We start from the raw sequence: 24,836 nt of genomic DNA, 5'->3' as shown, positions 1-24,836 counted from the left end.
AAAAAAAAAAAAGAAAAAAAAAGAAAAGAAAGAAAACAGTTAAAAAAGTCTATACTACAGTTAAGACTATCTAGGCAAGAACTATAAATTACAAAAGCAATAGAAATCAAAGAAAGATTTAACTATAGATTTTTTTAAATTTCTATACATCAAAATATACCATAAAGAAGATTATCAAATGACAAACTAGGAAAAACCCCTAAATATGACACATGAGGAATAAGAGAGCAGCACCACAGTGGTCAACAAGAACAAGCACCTCACAACAAGCATCAAAAAAGGAGCCAAGGAGAAAGCATTTGGTCCATTTTCTAAGAAAGGCTGGTATGATATAAAAGCACAGTCTATGTTCAACATCAGAAATACTGGGAATACACTAGTCATAGGAAGGAACCAAAATGCATCTGATTGGCCTTAGGGCCATGTTTTTAAAGTGAGCCTTAAAAATTTGTAGAAAGACAAGGCTGCATCTTATAAACTCAAGCTGAAAATGTTCCAGTCAAAAATCACCTGATAAATTCATGCAAAGAATCTCACAGGTAACACAAAATGTGTTCCTTGGCTTTAAAAAAAAAAAAAAAAAAAAAAGGGGGGCACATCATGACTGACACTCATGTTAATGTCCAAACTATTTGTTTCATTAGTTTTGTATGAGTTTCACCAAGAAACTGACAACTAGAAGACACTCATGTTCATGGCAAAGCTACCAACAATCATCGCTTAATTTGTTTTATGAAAGTTTTATCAGAAAACAAAACAACTTAAAGACCATTTATGCCATGACATGGAAGAAATGGAAATTGTGACCCAAGAGGTGCTAAACAATTGATTCTAGAAAGCCCTGAAAAAGACCTAGAAAAGACTAGTCAAAGACTAGTCAGTCCATTTATGTTCTCTTTACAGTAACTAGAAGTAAAAATTGCTAAAGAAGCCCAAGTATGAATTTGGAAAACTAATGGAACTGCCTGGTAAAGATAGTTATTTTGGAAACATTCTGGGCAGAAAAAAGGAACAGAACACAAAACAAGCTGATGGATATGAGCCAAGAATCATAAAATCTGAAAATTTAACTAGTGACTTTATCAGTGACTAGTGACTCTTAATACTGGGAAAAAAAAATTAAAGTTCTTATAAACCTACTAAAAACAATCTATTACGAAAAAAGTACCGAATAAACAGATAACTCAGGATATATAAAAGAGTATAAAGTATTGAACATGCCCAGTATAAAAAATAAAAACTGATACCATTTTTGTTTTTAAAAATTGGTGGTTTTTAGAAACCGTTAATAGTTAACACTAAGCAAGAATGCAATGAGATGGGCACTATCAGATAATGGTGGTAAAGAGTGTAAACTGGCATAGCTTTTCTGGAAAGCGGTTTTCCAACACAAAAGAATTTTTTAAATACCCTAACAATCCTAAGAATGTGTCCACAGCATTATTTATAACAGCAAACTGGAAATAATAAGGGAATAAAATTTGCAGTAGTTCTACATGATGGGAAAACCTGTATTCATTAATAGTATTTTCAAAAAATATTTAAGAAAAATGCTCAGAATTCTAATGTTTAAAAAAAGACTACTCGTCTACATACAACATAATAAGAATAAAAATCTCACTAAAAATTCTTTACATATACAAAGAGAAAGGACGAGAAGGAAATGCTCCAAAATGTTAATAGCACTCTATGTGGTACAGTTAGTTTTTAGTTTACATTGCTAGTACTTCTAAATATTTCCTATAAGCTTATTAATCATTGTTTTTAATCATCTTACTTTAAAAAGACAAGGAATCTTGGTATATTTTTACTTTCATTAGGAAAAACAAAATCTGTGAGCACAGGAACGCAAAACTGGGGACTTGAGCTCTCCACCTTTCAGGGCCACAAAGCTGCTTTGTGACCTTGTCAATTAGCTGTTTGGGGTCTCCATTTTTCTCAATTGTAAAATGAGGATGTGCTGCTTCTATACATTTCATAGGGTAATTGCAAGAATAAAATGAGACAATGTGAATGTTATGTTTAACAACCAGAAGACCTTTTATGTCTGTACACAGAAAAAATGGAAATTGTGACTCAAAAGGTGCCAAATGATCAATTCCACACAGCACTCAAAAAGCCGTAGAAAAGGCTAGCCAGTTTACTTATCTTCTCTATGCCAGGCTCTACATAGCGCACAGGGTTTTTAAGTGAGCAATGTGTGAACTCTTGACACATCTCATATTTATCTATGACTTATGACATTCATTAAGTTTGACTTCACAAAGATTTCCTATTATTTTGCCTACATTAAAAGACACTGTCAAAAGAGAATAGTGAGGCTGCCGTCAGTATGGCCCTATGGACCATCACATAAATGTGCTCATCTAAACTGGAACATACTATTCTAAATCTTCCCTGGGTTAAAACCAGTTAGGAAAAAAGCATACTACTACCATTTCAGGAATCTATCTCATGTCAAGGAAACCTGTTTTTATCATCATTTCTGGCTGTCTGTGGGCAATATTTCATATTGGCAAGTGGCTTTCCAGTTAAGACCACTGAAGTCTGAACCCGGGCTCTACCAATAATTAGCTGTACAATACGGATAAATTATGTAACCTTTCTAAACCCATTTCCTCATCTATAAAATAGAATACATGGGACGCCTGGGTGGTGTAGTCGGTTAATCGTCTGCCTTCAGGTCAGGTCAGGATCCCAGGGTCCTGGGATCGGGCCCCACATCAGGCTCCCTGCTCTGTGGGGAGTCTGCTTCTCCCTCTCTCTCTGCCCCTCCAATTCCTGCTCATGCTCTCTCTCTCTCTCTCAAATAAATAAATAAAATCTTTAAAAAAGAATTCACAGTGGTATCTACCATTCTGGGTTACCAAGATTAAAGGAAATTACATGCACAAAGCACTTTTGCACACAGACAACCCACAGGACACCCCTGGTTCATTAAATGTTTACTACACACACACACTCTAATACACATATACAATAATGTGAGGCAAGTTTTATCTCCACATTTCAAACACACAAACTGGCTCAAGAGATCACTATATACAGAGAGCACAACTTCAAATTCCAATACGGCCCAGCTCCAACTCCTTCCTTCTTTGTATGACCACGGTATTTCAAAATAAACAAGATTTCCTATGAATGTCATACCTCTAAGTATATCACCAAAATAAATCCTGTGAAGGTTTTATTTAGCTATCTCTTAATGCACAACAATATCAGGTAACATTTTCCAAAGTCAGGAATAGTTCTACCTCAGTCTCAGCTTCTCTGACATATGTATTAAAGGATCAGATAAAGCCTGTTTTGTTTCTGCTTGGAGTTATAAAAATCTTAGTAATATCAACCATGGCTTAAGAAACATATAAGTAGACATGTATAAACATGTGTATAAACAAATGTATATAGACGAGGTGAGTTCACAAGTTATCTGTGTAAAGGAGGAGGGAGTACAGTGATTTTACTAAAATCTGGATTATCCAGTTGCAAACTAACCTGTTAGCGGAGCCCCATGAAAAGTCTGTGATCCCTGATATCCATCAGGCACTGAATCTGGTCCATAATTCTCCGAAGGCCAACGATGAGGGGACCCTGAGTTACTACTATGTAGTTTCAACTCCTGCATTTCTTTCTGTTGGAAGAAAGGAAACAACTGTAAGCAATTGTATCATGCCAGAAACAATGCTAGAGCAAATAAATATTTTAAATTTAAATACTTTAAATACTTGATGATGTGTTTTTTGAGATTCGACATTCCAGTAAGATCTGTGTATCAGGTGCTCATTTAAGAAAATGATCCTTAATTTGTTAAAACTTATTTCTTCCCATTCTTTCATTCCTTAGTACCGTATTACCTCATTCATTCTAGATTAGAGTTAGCTATCACCTAAACTGATAACCTCCTAGATGGCTTCATCTCCATTTCCATTCCACACTTGCCTAAATTAATCTTTCCAAAGTTGAGGATTCTTTTTTTTTTTTTTTTTAAGATTTTAATTATTTATTTGGGGGGGAGGGGGGAGACGAGACACAGCACAAGCAGGGGGGAGGGGCAGAGGAAGAGGGAGAAGCAGACTCCTCACTGAGCAGGAAGCGCAACAGAGGGCTTGATCCCAAGGACCCTGGAATCCTGACCTGAGCCAAAGGCAGACACTTGACCAACTGAGCCACCCAGGTGCCCCTGAAGTTGAGTTCTGTCTAAGACACTTCCCTGCTCAAAAACACAAGTACCTACAAATTAAACTTCTCTGATATTCTTGGTCCTCAGAAGTACTGCCCCAAACACCCTTCCAGCACCTCCTTTCCACACTGCTTTCTTCTCCAGTCCATTTGCACTACTCAATATTCCAAATTACCTCTTAATACTAGCTTTCCACCTACACACAACTGATATAACAAAACACTACAAATCCTTCAAGGCTGATGTTCTAATGATCCACTGGGAAAAGGAAAACAACTGATATCTGCCCAGAATATATTATGTATTTAATAATACAGTCCAGACATTTTACTTAAATTCTCAATCCTTACACACATAAACAATATTAACTCACATCTTGAAGGGGGAAAAAAAAAGATGCAGGAAATAGCACAGCCAGAACTCAAACCAAATTTTACACTAAGTATGTTTTCATAATACCACTCTGCTGCCTACACAGAGGACAAACTGCTTTCTAATGGTAGCTATATGGCTACTTATCAGATCTCTGTTGTTTTATAGACAACTAAATGACAACACCTTCCCCAACCCCAGAAACCACAAAATGTCCCTTACAAAACAGGCACTTATCAAGAAACTATTTCTTTTTCCAAAGAAACTACAGTGGTATCAGTCAACAGTCATTTTTGAAAACAGTATCAAATATCTGTATATGGGTCCAGGTATCCAACCAGCTATAAGTGAGGTCGCAGACACATACAGCATGTCTGCTTTCTTCTTCTTAAGTGTTTCCAAATAGATATTTCCCAAAAGCCATAAATACGGAGATCAAAGATATCTTGAATTTTCAAGTTAAATAAGTTTTTCCCCATTCCTCCATCTACTGTATTTAGCCCAGATGCTACACATCCAAAAAAATAAGAAACTGATGGAATCACCTGGGGAAATTTAGTAGTCACTACAGTTTCGAACATGCAATTAATGCAATAATCATAATTTTAAAAATTCAAACAACTAGAAAATGTGCTGAGAACTGGTTTCAACAATTCCCACATTTCAGATGAGAAGCCAAGCGAACAGAAAAGTAAAGAAGTGCCTGGCTCAAGAGCATTACTTAGTGGCAGAGTTAGCACTAAAACCCAGCTTTTCAGGAACACAGAGTAATGTTCCACTACACTTCCACAGAATACAACGCTGGGGGCTTAAACCCATAAGGTAAGCCAAGATAGTATGTAGTATCTTAATAGGCCACAATTATATAAAATTAACATACAAAAATTTGTACAGATTCAAAATTTTGTTCCCCTCCAAAGAGCATTTTTGTTAAGTCTCACACATTGCTGATAACACTGTAATAACTGCACATACGTCAGGATATCTTTGCTGTAATTTCAAAAGTATGGGTGTTTCAGTTCTTGCCCAATGAGCATGAAACAACCGACATGTACTTCCAATTCCAAAGACATAAATAAAGCTTCTTTGAGCCTAACAGTTAAGATTACTTTCATACAGCTAAAATAAGATCATGAATACATAACCATTTCCTTACATAATTAAGTCAAATTCTTATGAAAGCAGTAAAAAGATAGACTTTTTGAAACAGACCACATATCAATATCTAGCTATAAAATAAAACACACACAACCAATCAGTCTGAGAAATGAACTCCTAGACCAACGTATGATTGGTTTATTTCACTAGTTCAATCACTTGGGAACCACCTCTATGTCAGGAATGTTGCTATGTTTTGGATTAGAGTCTTTCCCTTTGAAGGATTCACACCTGATGGAGGAAGCAGAAACAAGTAATTTCAAAAATATGGTTAAGGACTAAAGACACATGAAAAGACGCTCAACATCATGGAAATACAATTCAAAACCACAATGAGATACCACCTCACGCCTGTCAGAATGGCTGAAATCAAAAACACAAGAAATAATTAAGTGTTGGCAAGGATGTAGAGAAAAAAGAATCATCATACACTGTTGGTGGGAACGCAAACTGGTGCAGCCACTGTGGAAGACAGTTTGGAAGCTGCTCAAGAAACTAAAAACAGAACTACCATAATACCATACTCCTGAGTATACACCCAAAGAATATGAAAACAGGAATTCGAAGAGATATATGCACCCCTATGTTTATTGCAGCACCATTTACAAGAGCCAAGATATAGAAGCAGCACGTGTCCAATGACAGATAAATGGATTAAAAAAGACGTGATATAATATATATATATATATATATATATATATATATATATGCACACATACACACACACACACACACAGTGGACTATTAGTCATAAAAAGAATGAAATCCGACCACTTGCAACAATGTGGAAGGATCTAGAGAGTATAATGCTAAGTTAAATAAGCCAGACAAAGACAAATATCATACAATTTCACTCGTGTGTGGTATTTTAAAAAACAAAACAAACGTGGGAGAAAAAAAAGACAAACCAAAAAAACAGACTCAACTATTAGAAACAGGTAGATGATTATCAGAGAGGAAGTGGGTGAAGGAATGGATGAAATAGGTGATGGGGATTAATACATTTATCTTGGTAGGAATGTAAACTGGTGCAGCCAATCTGGAAAACAGTATGGAGGTTCCTCAAAAAGTTAAGAGAGATCTACCCTATGACCCAGCAACTGCACTACTAGGTAGTTACCCAAAGGATACAAACATAATGATTCAAAGGGACACATGCACCCCAATGTTTACAGCAACAATGTCCACAATAGCCAAACTATGGAAAGAGCCCAGGTGTCCATCAACAGATGAATGGATGAAGAAGATGTGGTAAATATATGCAATGAAATATTATTCACCCATCAAAAAGATTTGAAATCTTGTCATGTGCAATGATGTGGATGGAACTAGAGGGTATTATGCTAAGAGAAATAAGTCAAAGACAAATACGATTTCACTCATAGGTGGAATTTAAGAAACAAAACAGATGAACATAGGGGAAGGAAAGGTAAGTAAAGTAAGAGGAAAACAGAGAGGGAGGCAAACTATAAGAGAATCTTAACTATAGGGAACAAACTGAGGGTTGCTGGAAGGGAGGTGGGTAGGGGGAAGGGATAACTGAGTGACTGGCATTAAGGAGGGCACCTGATGTAATGAGCACTGGGTGTTACATGCAACCGATGAATCACTAAATTCTACCTCTGAAACTAATACACTATATGTTAACTTAATTGAATTTGAATTAAAAAATTGAAAAAAATAAAAAAGAATACACTTATCTTCATAAACACTGAGTAACATATAGAATTGCTGAGTCACTATATTGTACACCTGAAACCAATGTAACATTATGTTAACTACGCTGGAATTAAAGTTTAAAAAATTAAAATTAAAAAATGGGAAAGATAATATGGTTAAGTGTCAGGGTAAACTATACAAAACAGTATGACTCTATAGTAGCATGGCAAAGGGACATTTTGAACAGCTTTACAAGGAAGTGAGGGAGTGGTCAAGGAAGCAATCTTGGAATAAGAGAAGCAGAGTTTAGAGATATTAAGTGATTTACCTTTATGGCCTCTACTTGTTGGCAGATCATTTTCAATAAAGAATTTTGATCTTCTGCCCATCGAGGTGGTGTTTTGGGGGAATACTAAAAAAAAAAAAAAAAGTATTTAAAACATTTAGAACAGAAACATTCTGCAATGGAGTGATTCATTTCTTTCTACCTACCTTGTAACTTTTACTTGGTGATAGAGAATATATGCTGGGAGATGGTGTAGAATGTTTTATTTCTGAATCTGCATTTCGCAAAGAACCATTCTTATAAAGAGGACCTCCTTCACTATAGTCATCGAGTTCCTGCATGACCGAATTAAGCATCTCTTTTACAGACTCCAGTGGCACAGGCAACTAAAAACAAAAGGCATGAATCAAAGGCTTTAGTTTGCAAAAATAAACTAACAACTCTGAAATAAATATAAAGATTTTATCTTACTAATTTATTTATACGTTCTCACTTATGTGTAATAAGCACTTTATACTTTACATAGGAACACACATGAAAGTGTTGTGTCATCTAGTCTTGACTCTAAAATCTATGATGTTCCTATCCTTTCTATTAACCATAATAATGGTAGAGGAATGTTAACTTGGGAAGTTTTTCCACATGAATAAAATAAGCTGATTTTTATTAATTTTGAGTGGGGAGAGAAACACAGATGCTAGAATGTACCAGACAATATCAATCCTAATGTAAGAGCAGCAACATGAATTGATCAACAAAATACTTGGAAGGTTTAACATAACTAAAGTTAATACCATCATGACAGTCTCAAACTGCTGACAGTAAGAAAAAAAATAATCCACAGCAAATGGTAAAGATGAGAAGAAATGCTCTGAAGGTGTCAGCAACTACTTTCAATCTCAGTGAAATGTTTAATTGCCAGATTCATTAACAACCAGTCCTTAGGCTGCAGTATTTGCTTTGATTACACTGCCAAGGTAACAAAAATAAATGTTCTGCCTTAGAAAACTTTTCTAAATTCCCTAACAAGTATTTTTGTAGAACAAAAAGTTAGACTTCCAAGTTTAAGGAAAAAAACAGCAAACCTAAGACAAAGCAATGCTAATATTTACACACCGTTTCTGTGCATTAATAATAAGTATTACTATTTTGAAATTATCAAAATATAAAGCCAAAGCAAAAAATATTTACCATCCAGTTAGCAATAGTAAGAAAGTACAAAGAGCTTGCACTTACCTTCTTGGCCACTGAAAGACTGGAATCACTGTCATCTAAAATCTTTATTAGGTAGTCCCTGGCCTTTCTCAGGTAATTTTTGCACTCTTCTTGTTCTTCAGGAGAAAGGACATCATTTTCAATGTCTTCTGCTTTTCTATGAAAAATCTATACAAAGAATGCTTTTATGAAACAATAGGTTTTTAAAACAAAAAAACTTTTAATTCACGTACCAATATCTACTTACCAGTGCAAGATTCCAGTAAGAAACAACGTTTTTTATAGATTCAAAAGCAGTCATAGCATCTTCTATATTTCCATTAACTACATCCAATATAGCAAATGTTATGTGTGCTTCTTCCTCGTATTCATCAACTTCAGATGCCTAAACACATTTAGTAATTTTTAGTCCAACTGCCTCTCCCAAGATTATCACACCCAAGTTATTTCCCAAAGATTTTACATGATCTAATTAATAGCTCAGTCTTCTTTTCTGCCATGTTTTGTGACAGCTAGTGGACTTTGAAAACAATGCAAGGATCAAAGAGACAGGCAATTGATTAAAGCAGTTTATACCTCTATTTCTTTGTTTATAAACTGGAAATCCACATCTCCAGCTCATTCACAAAGGGATCCACCATTACCTGAATGTCTGCACTATGAAAATGTTTAAACAGAGGGTCCGTAGGTTCAGGAATACTGCTCTTCTTTTTGATTGTCTTCAACATTGGCAAAACTTTTTTCCAATAATGAACACTTCTGCCTATGTATTCCCGTTGATCATAAAAAGAATTAAGACCGCTGCCCTAAAACAGAAAGTTAGAAGCACACAACCTAAGGAACACAAATAATAGAATCTAAAAATTCCTTTATAAATGGTCTGAACAACTGGTTAAAATTTCAAATCAAGGCAAAGCAGAATCTCAGAAGTCACAGACCTCACTTTCCAAATGTTGGAAGAAATGAACACCCTAATACCAGTGATCATTCTAGACCCAACTTTTAAACACTTTCAATGATACTACCTAATGAGGCAGCCCTATCTGTTTTTTAAAAGTTGTCATTTTACATAGCCCAAACCTGCCACTCTGTAAGTGTTACAGTTTGGTCGCAGAGTTAAATATCCACACCTAACCTTGTCACAGACTAGACCTCAAATATTTGTAAAGATCTATAATGCCCTTAACCTACAGAGCCATCTGCTACTGACATGTAAAAAAAATTCTGAGGCTGGATAATAATTACCATAACTTACTAAGTAATAATAACAGCTAATACTTACATAACATTGACTATGCCAGGCACTGTTCTAAGTGCTTATATATCAGCTATTAATTATTTTGTGGCAAGATTAAAAAAAATACATTTCACTTGGCATAATGCAAATAAGCTGCTACTGTTTCTTTGATCTAAAAGACTACGGGAAAAGTTTGTTTTTTAAAAATTAGGTAATGAATTCTTACACTTTAATGAACTCACCGTTTTCTGAAGGCATTTTGCCCAATGTACAAGCAGGGCAGGCTGAAGGCCATGTTTTTCCTGGCCCCTTAGTGTGTTTATGTCATGCTGAACTAGAATTCGCAATTTTGCTGTGGTTCCAGGTCTAAAAAAAGTTTAATAAAACTGATTTATAAACACACAGTTCAAAACTTATATGTATGTTAATCATCACATGACAATTAAACTCAATCTTCACATGAGAATTAGACACCTAGGCAGTAAGTTTTTAAATAGGTTTTTAAGTTAAAAACTTAGGCAATAAGTTAAAGGAATGTTTTTATTTTACTACTTACACTGTTTTTCTGTGAATTAGATTACAAACTGCATCCCACCAAGATTTTTGTCTTTCTGTACAAAGCTGTTTACATACAGGAAGTGGCAAGCATAGTGGCTGATAGAAGCTATAGTGAGAACTACATTTCTCCTTTAATTGTAAGTGGCTGGTATATATTACTCCAAGTAGAAATACCTGTTTTATTTAAAAAAAAAAAGTCAATTTAAGTTAGAAAAAATTAAACAAAATTCAAAATATTTAATTTGTTAAAATCCTTGCTTACTTCAAGATCTAAAATACATATTGATTCCGGTGCATTTGTTTCAAGTCTTGAGGTTTCCTGGGGCAAATGATGAAACAGCTGCTTTAGCCATTTTCGAACTGCAGGTAAGGCAGACAACGAATTCCACTGCAAGCCAAGCCAGGTAAGGTGCTGAAGACTACCATTATGTGCTCGAATGGCACCTGAAATAAAGAGAAAAAACTGGCTTGAGGTTTTGGAAATCTTGCTTGTGCCATCAGTTTTGCCAATTACTCACAATAAATGCATCTTAATTTTATAACTGCTTTTCTATATTAGAGCTGGGGCAAATTCTATGCTAAGCAAAGTCTCATGTTCTTACTAAAGGTAGTCACACTTCATATTTAGGAATTTTAACAACAACAGTTATGAGGAAAAAAGCTCCTTTCAAGTCTATCTAAGAAAAAGAAAGGTACTCACTAGAACTCAATAAAACACTGTAGTGACAGAAGCCACCCAGTATGAAATCCTGAAACTATAGATTTTCCTTTCAGTAGAGAGTCATTAAAACAATGGGATACCACTATATTAATCCCTTGGGACAGCAAAGAGATCTTTTCTTCCACAAGAAATTTAATACCGAAAAAGTTATGGGTTTTTGGAAGCATAAAGAGGTACAACCCTTCTGGCAATACGGCAATTTGCAAGAGACTTAAAGGTGTTCATCATATTTACTCCAGTAATTCTGGTTTTAGAAAACTCTACAGAAAGATCTGAAATACAGCTACTTTATTTTTCACAGTGAAAAAACTGAAAACATCTTAGATGCCAAACAGCAAACAAATTATGGCTAATTCATATAACAAATTATACTGCCAATAAAGTAGTTATTTACAGAAACAGATAAACAGGGAGAGAATTCATGAAAGAAGACAATCACATGTACAGTATAAACACCTATTTAGGAAAAAAACATTCCACCACAATCAAAAAGAAGAGCAGGAAAAAAACAAAGCCCTCACACCATCCTACCCCCCTCCCCAAATACCTCAAAGGAATACAGGGAAATATTAAGTCATTATTTCTGGGTAATGAGATTATGAAATTACTTCTCATTTTACTTTTATTCTCCTAAAATAAAAGGATTAAGATACAAAATATTTACTTTAAAAGATACAACTTACCAACATCATATCTAGCCAAATCATCAGGCTCTGGTGCTTGTACATCAATGTTTCCAATATCATCATTACCAAGAAATGATCTATCCTTAGGTGACTGACTAGAAAACAGAGCGTCATACAAAGCAGACTGCCCACTTTTATTGGCGAAGGATTCTACAACCTCTTTTAAAAAATCTTGTTTGTCACGACTTAAGTTTAGCAGCATGTGCCCTGAAAAATGAATTATTTCCATCGTTTAAAAAACAGATTATTTTTACTCACATCTCTCAATTGTTTCATTCATATACCCTAAGAAGAAAAAACATGCTTATCTCAGAGCTAGCTAACCCTCCAACCCAGCAACCACAACTGAACAAAAAGGGTGCTTATGCAAAAAATGAACAAAGACTACAGGTTTAACAGTTATCTTTACATGCTAGAGTGAAAGAAAGATGACCAGAGTATGTCTGAAAAATCCTGAAAGTACTTAAAATATTTACATTTTAGATGGAAGTGTATCATTTAAGTGGCCACAGAAGAGCAGAGCCAAGCTCAAATTCTCTGATCTGATACACTGACTTTTAAACCTAGCTGGTAAGAATCACCCTTGGAAAAGCTTTAAAAAAAAAAATAATTATTTCCAGGCCGCACTTCCTAGAGATTGATTCCACAGGTCTGGGGTGAAGAATCTGTTCTTAAAACACTCCCTTGGATGAAGTTCTAGTACATGCTATAACATGGCTAACATTGAAAACACTATGGTAAGTGGAAGAAGTGTCAGTCACAAAGGAAAAGACCACAGGTCGTGTAATTCAACTTATTTAAAATGTCCAGAATAAGGAAATCCAAAGGGGAAGAACATTAATGGTTGCCTTGGACTAGAGGATTTGGGGGAAAATGAAGAGTGACGTGCTAACGATTATGAGGTTTCATTAGGAGGTGATGAAAATGTTCTAAAATTGACTGCAGTGATGGTCGCACAATTCTGTGAACACACTAAAAACCACTGAGTTGTACATTTATATGAATCACATGATGAATTATGTATGATATGAATTCCATCTCAATTAAGCTGTTTAAGGGGGAAAAAAACCCACTCTTTGGAGTAATTCTGCTGGTCAGTCAGATCAGACTTAGCTCTCTGAAAATTTGCAGACAAATTCAGGAACATCCACATCAAAGACATTAAAACACAATTCATTTTACTAACTGACACTCTGCAAAAACATCTAGAAAACATCTACGACAGCCTTCCAAAGGTAGATGAGAGACATAAGGAAAAAAATGTAGTCACTTCTTCAAGGACAGGAAGTAGACCTCCCACAAAAAAGCAAGCTGTGGGATAGAGGAGCAATATATGCTTTGACCAGTAGCCTAACTACAGACAAAGCTTAGAGTAACTTTAATACTATTACTTGCTCTATACAAAGTTCATTCAATTTTATACCAAAACTGCTTGTTACATAAAGCATTATGTTTCTTCAGTTCATTGCTTGATTCGCTAGCTACACAAATATCCTGAATGAAGTTTCTGCCTCAACAAAATCAGACTAAATGTAACAGACCTTTAGGATCCATTCCAAATAGTCAAAACCAGGAATAAATTTACAAATTCCAAAAGCCTAACAGTATGTGAGTATGTATCTTCCATCTTCTTTACTATGTCATCAGTTTCTTAAGCGATCATCTCTATATCCTCCACAGCAATATTTTATAAATTACTGATGGTAAATGGCTGGCAAATCAGTTAATTATTCTCAGTTCAGGAAGTGCTTTAAAATATTCAGAATGGAGGCTCTGGAAGCTAGATAAAGGAGGGGTTAAAGAGTTTCTCCATCCAGGAGCAGATAGTATCAAACATTTGTTACCTTCTGAAGGAGACTTTTCTTCTAATTCTGTATCTCTTGCCCTCATCCAATATGGCAAAGAGAAATAAGTGATTATGACAAATTATCTCCTAAACAGGTAGATTATCATAAGAAATGCTCTAACAGAGAAATTTTCCTTTTTTCTTTTTAAAATAAAATTAAACATTAGTATTACCTGATTGGCTCAGACGATCATAGGCCATCATTTCCACCAGATTTTGTCCAACTTCTCCTTTTATTAATTTAATCTTTGGTCTTGGAACCTGATAATTTTAGAATCAAAAGTCTTAATTTAGTGATGCCCATATTTCTAACAGTAAGATGTTCCTTTCTATTACATTGTGCTTTTTTGATGATGAACAGTTAGCCAATGGTTAAACTGAGTTGGAGTTGCAGTTTTCCAAGTGGAAAAAACTGGGAATCACAGAATTTAGGTAATACGTAAAAGGTGCCTACGAAAACTAACTTCTGAGAAATTACTTTCTACTATAAAAGCACACTGTAGACAACACATTTTCAAATAGTATGGATAATGTAGGATACCAATGGGATAAAGTGGGACAGCCAAGAGTATAAAAGGAGTCCAAGCCATACCATATGAAGAAGAGCTGGAAAAATGATGAATAAATAGAATGGTGAAGAGAAAACACAATAGCTCCCTTCAGATATTTAGAAAATTATCTCATAAAAAGAGTTCTATGTTTTAAATAGCACCAAAAGAAAAACACCACCAATAGGCAGCAGGCTGAAAAATGCTATTTTACTCCACGTAAAGAAGCACGAAGACCCAAACTATCAAAAATGGCAGAGTAGAAGAGCAAACTCTTCAAAGCAGTCTTCCAGTTAAGTCACAGCAATACAGACTGCCACCAACAATGCATCAACATTATCTATTTCACCTCACCAGTACTGTATGACTCTTGTTATTTTTCAGCTATCAAATTAACTATTTCATTTTTACTTCAATTCTAGAGATTTATTCATATTTTTACTATACATCAGGACATACATCCATGTGAAATACAACAATCTCTGTGAAATGTCAACTGCACCCAACACTAGAAAAAGCTTACCTGAAATGCTATAAGATAGCACAATGTAGCCAGCTCAGAGAGAGCTCGCCATTGCACTTCACTATGCTGACCCATCTTCAGAAGTAGAGAGCCAGCATGCATGTAGAAATGTCCTTTTACTTCTAAGAAAGTAGTTGAGAGTTCATCATTTCCACCCACACAAGATTTCACAGACTGAAGAGCACTATCAAAACTGCAATATTAAATTATTAAACTGGTATTAAACCTATTGGATTGTGAACAATCAAGGTTTCATGGGTTAATTAAAAATTAAATCAATAAAGGAGTTTATTCTAAACTTTATCTTCCACATTCAAGCTAATAATCATTATTCTCTACTTTAGAAATTATGAATCTAGTGTTTATTTTTATTCCACATACTTCCTATACTTCAAGCTTAACCTCTAGAAGGTCTTATTCCAGTTGTTTCCAGCCCTCCAATCACAAAAAAGATACAAATCAAATGACAAGATGGTGAATTTTTCGTAACTAACCACAATGAAACTGGAAAACTAAAATATTTTCTAGTTTTTCCTTGATCACCTGGTTTCATTATTTAATTCAAAGTTGGAATTTCTCAAATCAGACATGTCATTTTCAAATTATAAGTAAATGATAAGATATTAAGGTTATCAATAACATAATTGCTCTTACTGTATAGATAACTACAGGCCTAAATTGTATTCCTATTATTTGTAAATGTACTAATTAGTGCTTCTATATCCAAATGATACTCAGAATCTTCACTTTGTAAGAAAAGCAACATTTATTAGAAACATGAAGCATGATTTCTAAGTAGGTTTATAGGTGAGTTCCAGGAATTCCTAGAGTTTCTCAAGACCCCTTTAGGGGATCCATGAGGTTTAAATTATTTTTATAGTACTACTAAGAAATTGTCTTTTCCATCCTCATTTGCTCATGTAACCAAAAATGTATGCATATATAAGTCACACAAAAGAAAACATCCTAAATATTTTCTAAAATAATCTGAAAGTTAAAATGGTTCTAGACACTATCCTTATGCCACCATCTTAGGACACTAAGAAATTCTTCAAGAAAACTACCCCACCCCCAACACCAGATGGGGAACAAGAATTACTTTTCAAACAAATGGGCAGTCTAAACCAGGGATTGACAAACTATTTCTATAAAGGGCCACATAGTAATCTGGCTGTGCAGGCATACAATCTGTCACAGCTGCTCAACTCCACTCTTGTAGTATATTAGCAGCCACAGATAATACATAACAAGAGGCACAGCTGTGTTCCAACGAAAGTGTATTTACAAAATCAGGCAGTAAGCCATATCTGGTCTACAAGCTGTAGTCAACCCCTGCTCTAAACTAACATTCTTATACAAATCCAAGTGATATTTTTGTTCAATGAAATTTACTTTAATAAAGTGGAGATATGGCCCTCGAAATCAAAATTTAGGAAGAGAGAAAATCGTGTATTATATTTTAGCTGTTTCTAAGCTAAAACATCAAGAGTTTTCTGAAATACTGGTGACACTAACTGCTTCTACTACAACATCTGACAGATGGAAGTCTATTTTGATTTTCACTCAAGATTATATCATTTTTGAAATAAAATATGAAATAGCAGTTAGAACATTCATTTTCAGGATTGACTATTAAGCGTGCCAAAATTGGATACATAACTATAATAATTTAATCAAGTCTGAACAATAACACAGTTTTCTAAAAATCAGAACCAATTATAATATCCCCACAAAAGAAATAAGATTCCAAGTGGTTTATCGTATTAACCCCTGGGTACATTACAGAAATAGCGATGCGGTAAAGATGTTTACACCAATGAACTAAATCACTACAAAAAGAAAATCTACAATTGACACTGTGGTACTCTCCTTAAGTCAACATACCTTTCCAATAATTCTCTACTTTCCTGCACATCTCTAGTGGAGAGCGTAAGAAGCATAAGGTTAGCATAGGCCAGAAGTAAGTCTTTATTGGTAGTTTGCCAGTTACTTTTATCAGATTCCAAACACTGTAAAGACTCCAGATATTCCTATTTTGTAGAAAAAACAATTATAAAACTTTATCAAGCATTACCAAATTAGTTTTATGCCTATAAACTCCTCTGCCCATCCCTATACTTGTAAAACCATATTAATTTTTACATCAGCCTATGAAAACACCAAAAATATATATATATATTAGTTGTATTTATCTCTCTAATCTACCCATCATAAAATTGAAAACATCCTAGTAAAAAGTTCACTTCATAGTTGCTACACATAAATGAAAGAAATTTAAGTCTTAGCACTGCTTAAACACAAAGGGATGTATATTAAATGTCTACACAGACGTGTAGAGACTCAAAAGAGTTTTTACCTACCTTAAGAGTCTGTACAACACATGAATTCCATTCTAAACTTGAACGCAAAGCTATGTTTTTCTCTGCCTCATGGCAGTGGCCCACAGCATCTTTCAATCTTTTATTTGAGCGATATAGTTCTACTAGACGGATGTTCACATAGACATCATCAGGTCTTGCATAAAGTTCTGACTGAATCAAGTCAAAAAGTTTATTCCATCCATCTTCACCTTTGCAATCTAAAAGCTGTTCCTATTAAAAAAGCATCATTAATTTAGAGAAATACCAGGGCAAGTTTAAATACATCATGGTCCCTATGAGCATCCTAGGGGCACCTGGATGGCTCAGTTGGTTAAGCGTCTGCCTTTGGCTCAGTCACGACCCCAGAGTCCTGGGATCGAGTCCTGCATCGGGCTCCCTGCTCACCAGGGAGTCTGCTTCTCCCTCCCCCTCTGCCCCTCCCCCCTGCTCATGCTCTCTCTCAAATAAATAAAAATCTTAAAAAAAAAAAGAAGTACCATCCTATATACCCCAACTCTCATGGAAGAGAGCAGCTCCCAGCCCAGAAACTAAACCTCAAGAAATTTATGTGGAGAGAAACATCTGAGATTATATAGTACCAACAGTTGCCCATATACACCTGACAGACTGCAAGGACTATTGCCCCACATCCCTGTACACCCCAGTCACCACCACAAGCTTAGGCCTCCCCAGTCAATCCTCATACAAGGGTCCTTATCCCCAAACTGTTCTGCACCTCCCTAAATCTGACTCAATCTCCTAACCCCCCCTGCTCCCACTTTAAAGCTTCTACTGTTTTGCTATCTTCTCAGTCTTCACCATCTAGCCTTAACTAAATGGAGTATTACCTTAAGATAACCCCCATTACTTCTCTGCCATGGTGACCTTTTCTCTGTTAGCCTATATACAAGTAAAGGAAGTGGGGTTAGTAAACTGTTCACCTCCAAATCCTATCTCCACACACACACCTGTTTACAATCCTGTTTTCCAAAAGACATGCTATCCAGCTCTTCCATTCATTCCTCCTCATGAGCAACTGGAATAAAACACTCCCTTCATTCCTAACAGCCCTCGCTAGTATTAGCAATTGAAAGATATACAAAGATATACAATAGCCTGGCTACTCGGTTCATTAATTACCTCATCTCCATGGATCTGCTCTATACACCAGTCTCAGCCATCCATTTAGGATTGACTTAGGTCTTCAAAACCCGTATTTTGGTCATATCACTTAGATCACTATACCTCTCTTATTTTTTCACCTCACTGTGGGCACACATGACCTTACTGACACATATATTTGTCTCTACCACATGGAAAGAAAGCTTCTGTCAATACACTGGTATCACCAGGTTTTAATTTTCCATAAAACATGTATTTTCCTTTGCTGTCAAGCTAAAATGTCCTAATTCCTAATATCCATAATTACTGCTTCCTTACAGATCCCCTCAATTAATTCCCTCTACCTTTCCTTAGAAAAACCCTACCAACTGCTTTCTCTGTGCCTATCTATACACTAACAGTTGGGCAACAGGGGGTAGGGCATTCAGGAATCTGGGGAGATCACAACCAGGCTAACTGACTACCTTCCATAATCTCAAGTCTCCAAACTCGTAATGCCTAGAACAAAATTATACGTGACCTCGGATTCAAATTCTCCATTCCCTGAAAAGGTTACTTCATACTTCTCATCTTTCCTCACATTTCCCACACTCTCCTTCAACCAGCACTTTCAACTTATGATCACAATTTACCCTTCACTGAGAAAACTGAAGCCATCATTCCACTTTACCTTAGCAACTCGTACTCACCTTTTCACTGCTCCCTCCACATAGCAAAGACCAATCTCTCCATTAATGCTGTTTCATTGCCCTCTCCTTCACCAATCTCTTTTATATCATTTCCATAAACTTACACTTCACCTTTCTAGATCTTCAAAAAAAAAACCCTAGACTTCACTTTAGATAAAAGTTTAAAAATTTGTGGGGCACCTGGGTGGCTCAGTTGGTTGAGCATCTGACTCCTGGTTTCAGATCAGGTCAAGATCTCAAGAGTCCTGAGATCCAGGCCCGTGACAGGCTCTGTGCTCAGCAGGGTGTCTGCTGGAGAGTCTCTCTCTCTCTCTCTCTCTCTCTCTCTATCTCTCTCTCTCTTTCTCTTCTCTTCTCCTCCCTCTGCCCCTACCACCACTCACGCACTCACAGTTTCCCTAAAATAAGTAAATCTTCAAAAAAAAATTTATAAGTAAAAGATTTAACACCTTCATGGGTCCTTTTCAAAAACTCTACTCTCATATTTAAGAGAAAAAGCCCTCTTACCAATATTTTCATTCATTAAAACAAATACCAAAAAAACTATTTTCCTTAAATTTTAGGAGAAATAGAATTACTCTACTAAACAGTTATGAGTCTCATGCATTTCAATTTCAAAAAATGGGGGGAAAAATCTAAGGAAGGTTTAGCTTCAGACAACAGTGTATTTTTTTTAAGTTTTTATTTATTTAAGTAATCTCTACATACAACATGGGGCTCAAACTCACAACCCCAAGATCAAGAGTTGCAGGCTCCTGAAAATGGGCCAGCCAGGCACCCCTAGACACCAGTGTCTTTAAAGTTACTAAGGAGAGGCACCTGGGTGGCTCAGTCGGTTAAGTGTCAGCCTTCAGTTCAGGTCATGATCCTGAAGTCCCAGGATCGAGCTCCGCATCCCAGCCCTGCATCCCAGCCCTGCATCCCAGCCTCCCAGCCCCACATCCAGCTTCCTGCTCAGCAGGGAGTCTTCTCCCTCTACCACTCCCTCTGCTCATGCTCGGGCACATACACTCTTTCTCAGATAAATAAATAAAATCTTTAAAAATAAATTAAAAATAAAATTACTAAAGAAAATCAACATCCTTCAGAAGCAGCTATTTTACAATACAAGAAAAATAAACTCCTATCAATATATGTGTTCCTTAATGTCACTGTCATCAAATAAATTGGATTGTCAAGGCCAATAAGGAAATTATGTTTGAGGCTAACACAAAGGTAAAGAAATCTACACATTAGACCTGCCATTTTAGATTAATATTTAAAACCAAGCTGCTTATTATAGAAGAAAACTTGTTGTTACTGGTATTTATCTCTAGGGTTTTTAAAAATATTTCATATTTAAAAATCTGTGCACACTTGCTCATATGAGATTCATAATAGCCAAAAACTGGAAACAACCAAAATGCCTATCAAAAGTAAATGGTTAAACTGTGGAATATATCCATACACAAAATATTACTCAGCATTAAAAGGAACAAATTACTGATACACCCAACTTGGATTGAACTCAAAGGCATTATGCTGAATGAAAAAAAAAAAGCCATCCTCAAAAGGCCACATACTGCATGATTCCATTTATATAACATTCTGAAATTACAAAATTATAAATATGGAGAACAAATTAGTAGTTGCCAGAGGTTAAGAATGACAGGAAGAAGGGGGTGGGTAGGACTATAAAAGAGGTAGCATGAGGGAGATGTTTGTGATGATGGAACAGTTTTGTACTTTAATTGCAGTGGTGGTTACACCAATCTATACATGTGATAAAATGAAAAATTATACACACACATTATACCAATGTCGAATTCCTGATTTTGATATTGTACTACAGTTTCATAACATGTAGCCACTGGGGAAAGCTGGGTGACATATACACAGAACCTCTCTGTACAATCTTTGTAACTTCTTGTGAAAAATATGATTATTTCAAAATAAATTCTACTGGGGTGGCTGGGTGGCTCAGTTGGTTAAACGTCTGACTTCAGCTCAGGTCATGATCTCAGGGTCCTGGGATAGAACCCTAAGTCAGGCTCCACACTTAGCAGGGAGTCTGCTTGTCCCTCTTCCCTCTCCCTCTGCCCCTCCCCCCATTTGTGCTCACTCAATCTCAAATAAATAAAATCTAAAATAAAATAAATTCTTATGTATATGTTTGTGTACATATACATATACAAAATATGTATAATGGAGGTGAGGGAGCCATTAAAAACAATATACAGTTGACCCTTGAACAATCTAGGTTTGAAATGCACAGTTCTACTTATATGTGAATTTTTTTCAACAAGTACAGTACAGTACTGTAAATATATTTTCTCCTCATAATTTTAAAATGTTCTTTTCTCAGGGGCGCCTGGGTAGCGCAGTCGTTAAAGCGTCTGCCTTCAGCTCAGGGCGTGATCCTGGCGATCCGGGATCGAGTCCCACATCAGGCTCTTCCGCTATGAGCCTGCTTCTTCCTCTCCCACTCCCCCTGCTGTGTTCCCTCTCTCGCTGGCTGTCTCTCTGTCACATAAATAAATAAAATCTTAAAAAAAAAAAAAAAAAAATGTTCTTTTCTCTAACTTATTTTAAGTGTAGGAATACAGTATAGTTAATTGACTGTTTACTGTTATCAGTAAAGCTTCCAGTCAACAGTAGACTATTAACAAAGTTTTTGGGGAGTCAAAACTTCTATGCAGGGGCTCCTGGCACTCAGTCCATAGAACATGTGACTCTTGATCTTAGGATTTTGAGTTTGAGCCCCACATTGAGTGTAGAGATTACTTAAAAAAATGAAATCTTGAAAAAAAATTATATGCATATTTTCAACTGCACACGGGATAATGGCCCCACCCCCTATCGTTCAAGGGTCAACTACACACTTAAAATTCTGTTTGCCTAGAAAATATGGACAGACTTTCTCCAAAAGAGTTACTCAAGTAAACTATATTTTACTCAGTAAAAAATAACCATTAGAATTGGTCATTGGTCAATATGTTATCAGTAAAAACCTCCTGTTATTTTTAGTAATTATCTATAAGATACTGGAGAAACTGTTATCTTTCGCTTGAAAATTTCATTGTCCACTAACACAGTCCTTTCCATTTTTTTCCCTTAAAGATTTTAAGTAATCTCTACACCCAACATGGGACTCAAACTCACAACCTTGAGATCAAGAGTCACATGCTCTACTGACTGAGCCAGCAAGGCACCTCAACGCTTTCCATTTTTAGATAACAGTTCTTAAAAACCTGTATAATAACCCTAAACTGTCATCCTTTTCACCCAATGAAGCAAAAATTTTCTATCAGAGCTCGATTTAAATCCTAACTCTACCATTGAGCTACAAAACTGTAAAATCCTTCTATTAATCATTTCATTAGGGTAAATAAGATACCATTTGTAAAACATAATAGTGTCTAATGAAACAGCATACGCTCAGAAACGTTTTGGAAAAAAAATTTGTTCTGCCATTTTTTATAGATATAATTGACATATTAACATTATTTAAGGTGTACAACATAAAGATTTAAGACATGTATCTAATGACATGATTTCTGTAATAAGTTTAATATCCATCACTTCACACGGTTATAAATTATTCTTTTCTTGGGGTGCCTGGGTGACTCAATCGGTTAAGTGTCTGCCTTCGGCTCAGGTCGTGATCCTAGGGTCCTGGGATCAAGCCCCAAGTCAGGCTCCCTGCTCACCAGGTAGTCTGCCTCTACCCCTCTCCCCAATTCATAAGCACATGCACCCAAGTGCACACCGTCTCTGTCTCAAACAAAATCTTTTAACAAATTTGTTTTGTGATGAGACCTGCTCTCTTCACAACTTTCAAATATACAGTACAGTATGGTTAACGACAGTCACTATACTATACATCATGTCCCTAGAATTTATTTTATACACAGAAGTTTGTACCACCTTCACCATTTCCCACCAACCGCCACACATACTGGTTTAAGGTTTGCTACTGAAAAGTCATTTAAATTCCAATTAGAAACGGTTTTGTCTTAAATTTTCCCCAACTGTCTTTCTTTACTATGTTTTGTTCTGTTTTTACCTTTAGTTTATAAATTGCAGGACTTCCTGGGAAAAGTTTAGCTGCTCTTTCAACCCAATATTTTGCTCTTCCATCAGTAACATCATTTTTACAAAGCAATTCTGCAATCTTCAACACAAGATCTTTTTGTGTTGGGTTTAATTCCACTGAACGCTGATGCCAGAAAAGAAAAAATAAATTAGGATTCCTAAAGCTCTCACATATAAAAGTTAAAAATTTACCATCTAAATGACAACATGGTATTTCAAAGTTGTTTAAATCAAACTTAAAGTGTCTTAGAATTTTTTTGCAAATGAATTAAATAAAAATTACGTTTTTATTAGGTAAGTGCCCCCCAAAAAGAAAGAAAACCACACTTATAAGAACAGCATTTCAAAACATGTTAGAATTTATAGGTGTTAATCTTCTTTTACAAGTGCTAACTTAATGATTAATTACAGTGTACTTTGGGCCAAATGATTTGAGATCTATTCTAATCTGTGTTGCTTAATAGTACTATGATACCAATACTTATTTTCATGACATCCATAAAATATATTTGAATTATTTATTATATAAATTACTCTGGGCATGATGTGTGTGGCTGTTCAAAGGCTACGTTTTAATCTTAACAGTTTACCTTGTAACTTTCAACAGCTTTGTCTATATTTTCCTCCACTTCATGAAGAAGACCAAGAAATCTGTGAGCTTTGGGGTCTCTTTCTTGCACATTAATATATGCAGATATGTATCTGTTTAAAAATAATAATACAAAAATCTTTAAATTATCACATTCAGAACTGCATTTAATTCCAACCTGAAGAGTACATCTTAAACCAAAGCAACCACCAAACTAATCCACATTGTTATACTAGAATATGCGGAAAACTAGAAAGCATCCATAAAAAGAATACTTTAACACATACATACAAAACTAACAATATACTTATTTTACCATTAAATACTACATTCACCAAATGTTTCTTCTAATGCTACCCATTCGTAAGAAATGAACACACAACTGCTTTTTCCTCATGATTATATTTTGATAAAGCACTAAAGAGTTTTACATAGAAATTAGAAAAAGATTATAGTAAATATTTGCTTTTTTTTATTGTATTATTCACATTTTAAACAAAAAAATAGTATCTAATAATAGTACTGTTCCCAGCTAAAACACAGCAGAGGAAAAATTACTAAAAAACTAACAAATGCAGGTAATTTCCATTTCTTAAATCAAGTTAACAGCTAAAAAATAAGCATCTTCTAGGCTCAATAAATATTATTTATATATTTATATCAAAGACCAAAACTGGAGGAAAAAGGGTCATATTAAAAAGGAATACAGTTGACAGCACCATTGCTGCCAGTTAAATAAAGGTGTTACCATTTTCCTTACTTGTTAGCATTTCCATCTTCCCATAAATGCCTTTAACCTGCCTGACTGCCTGTCTCCCTCCTAATTTTCTGCTTTAAGCCACTCTAAATGAGGAAATCCGATCTCCAACCTTCTTGGCCTTAGAGGTGAAACAAAGCCTCAGAGTGTTACCTACTGAGTCAATTAAAGATCTTTTACACAAGCTATTCTCCTACCCAGAAATCAAAGTTTAATTTTGTATCCACTGGTATTTTTCCAACTGATTAAAGTACCA

At 35.4% G+C, this 24,836-nt stretch overlaps 1 protein-coding gene across 2 annotated transcripts in view; it reads right to left on the bottom strand.

Annotated features, from left to right (window-relative positions):
• RANBP2 (RAN binding protein 2) overlaps positions 1–24,836 on the bottom strand; it is an 83,312-nt gene that overhangs the window by 24,428 nt on the left and 34,048 nt on the right. The window contains exons 3-19 of one of the 2 annotated variants that reach the window (XM_040623676.1): positions 23,825–23,936; positions 23,206–23,358; positions 17,350–17,580; positions 16,874–17,019; positions 14,990–15,182; positions 14,092–14,179; positions 12,070–12,279; positions 10,928–11,109; positions 10,664–10,839; positions 10,350–10,473; positions 9,515–9,676; positions 9,118–9,255; positions 8,892–9,038; positions 7,862–8,041; positions 7,698–7,781; positions 3,496–3,631; positions 4–1,966 (exon numbers count right to left, since the gene is read on the bottom strand). In XM_040623676.1, coding sequence (XP_040479610.1) covers positions 1,779–1,966; positions 3,496–3,631; positions 7,698–7,781; positions 7,862–8,041; positions 8,892–9,038; positions 9,118–9,255; positions 9,515–9,676; positions 10,350–10,473; positions 10,664–10,839; positions 10,928–11,109; positions 12,070–12,279; positions 14,092–14,179; positions 14,990–15,182; positions 16,874–17,019; positions 17,350–17,580; positions 23,206–23,358; positions 23,825–23,936 — 2,650 coding nt within the window. In that variant the 3' untranslated portion in view covers positions 4–1,778. Of the gene's footprint in view, positions 1–3; positions 1,967–3,495; positions 3,632–7,697; positions 7,782–7,861; positions 8,042–8,891; positions 9,039–9,117; positions 9,256–9,514; positions 9,677–10,349; positions 10,474–10,663; positions 10,840–10,927; positions 11,110–12,069; positions 12,280–14,091; positions 14,180–14,989; positions 15,183–16,873; positions 17,020–17,349; positions 17,581–23,205; positions 23,359–23,824; positions 23,937–24,836 lie in introns of those variants that run through there. The other variant, XM_040623675.1, reaches the window with a different exon arrangement.

Source organism: Ursus maritimus, unplaced genomic scaffold (assembly GCF_017311325.1).
Source record: "Ursus maritimus isolate PB19 unplaced genomic scaffold, ASM1731132v1 scaffold_6, whole genome shotgun sequence".
Classification (NCBI taxonomy): Eukaryota; Metazoa; Chordata; class Mammalia; order Carnivora; family Ursidae; genus Ursus; species Ursus maritimus.
This window is presented reverse-complemented; position numbering and strand designations above follow the sequence as displayed.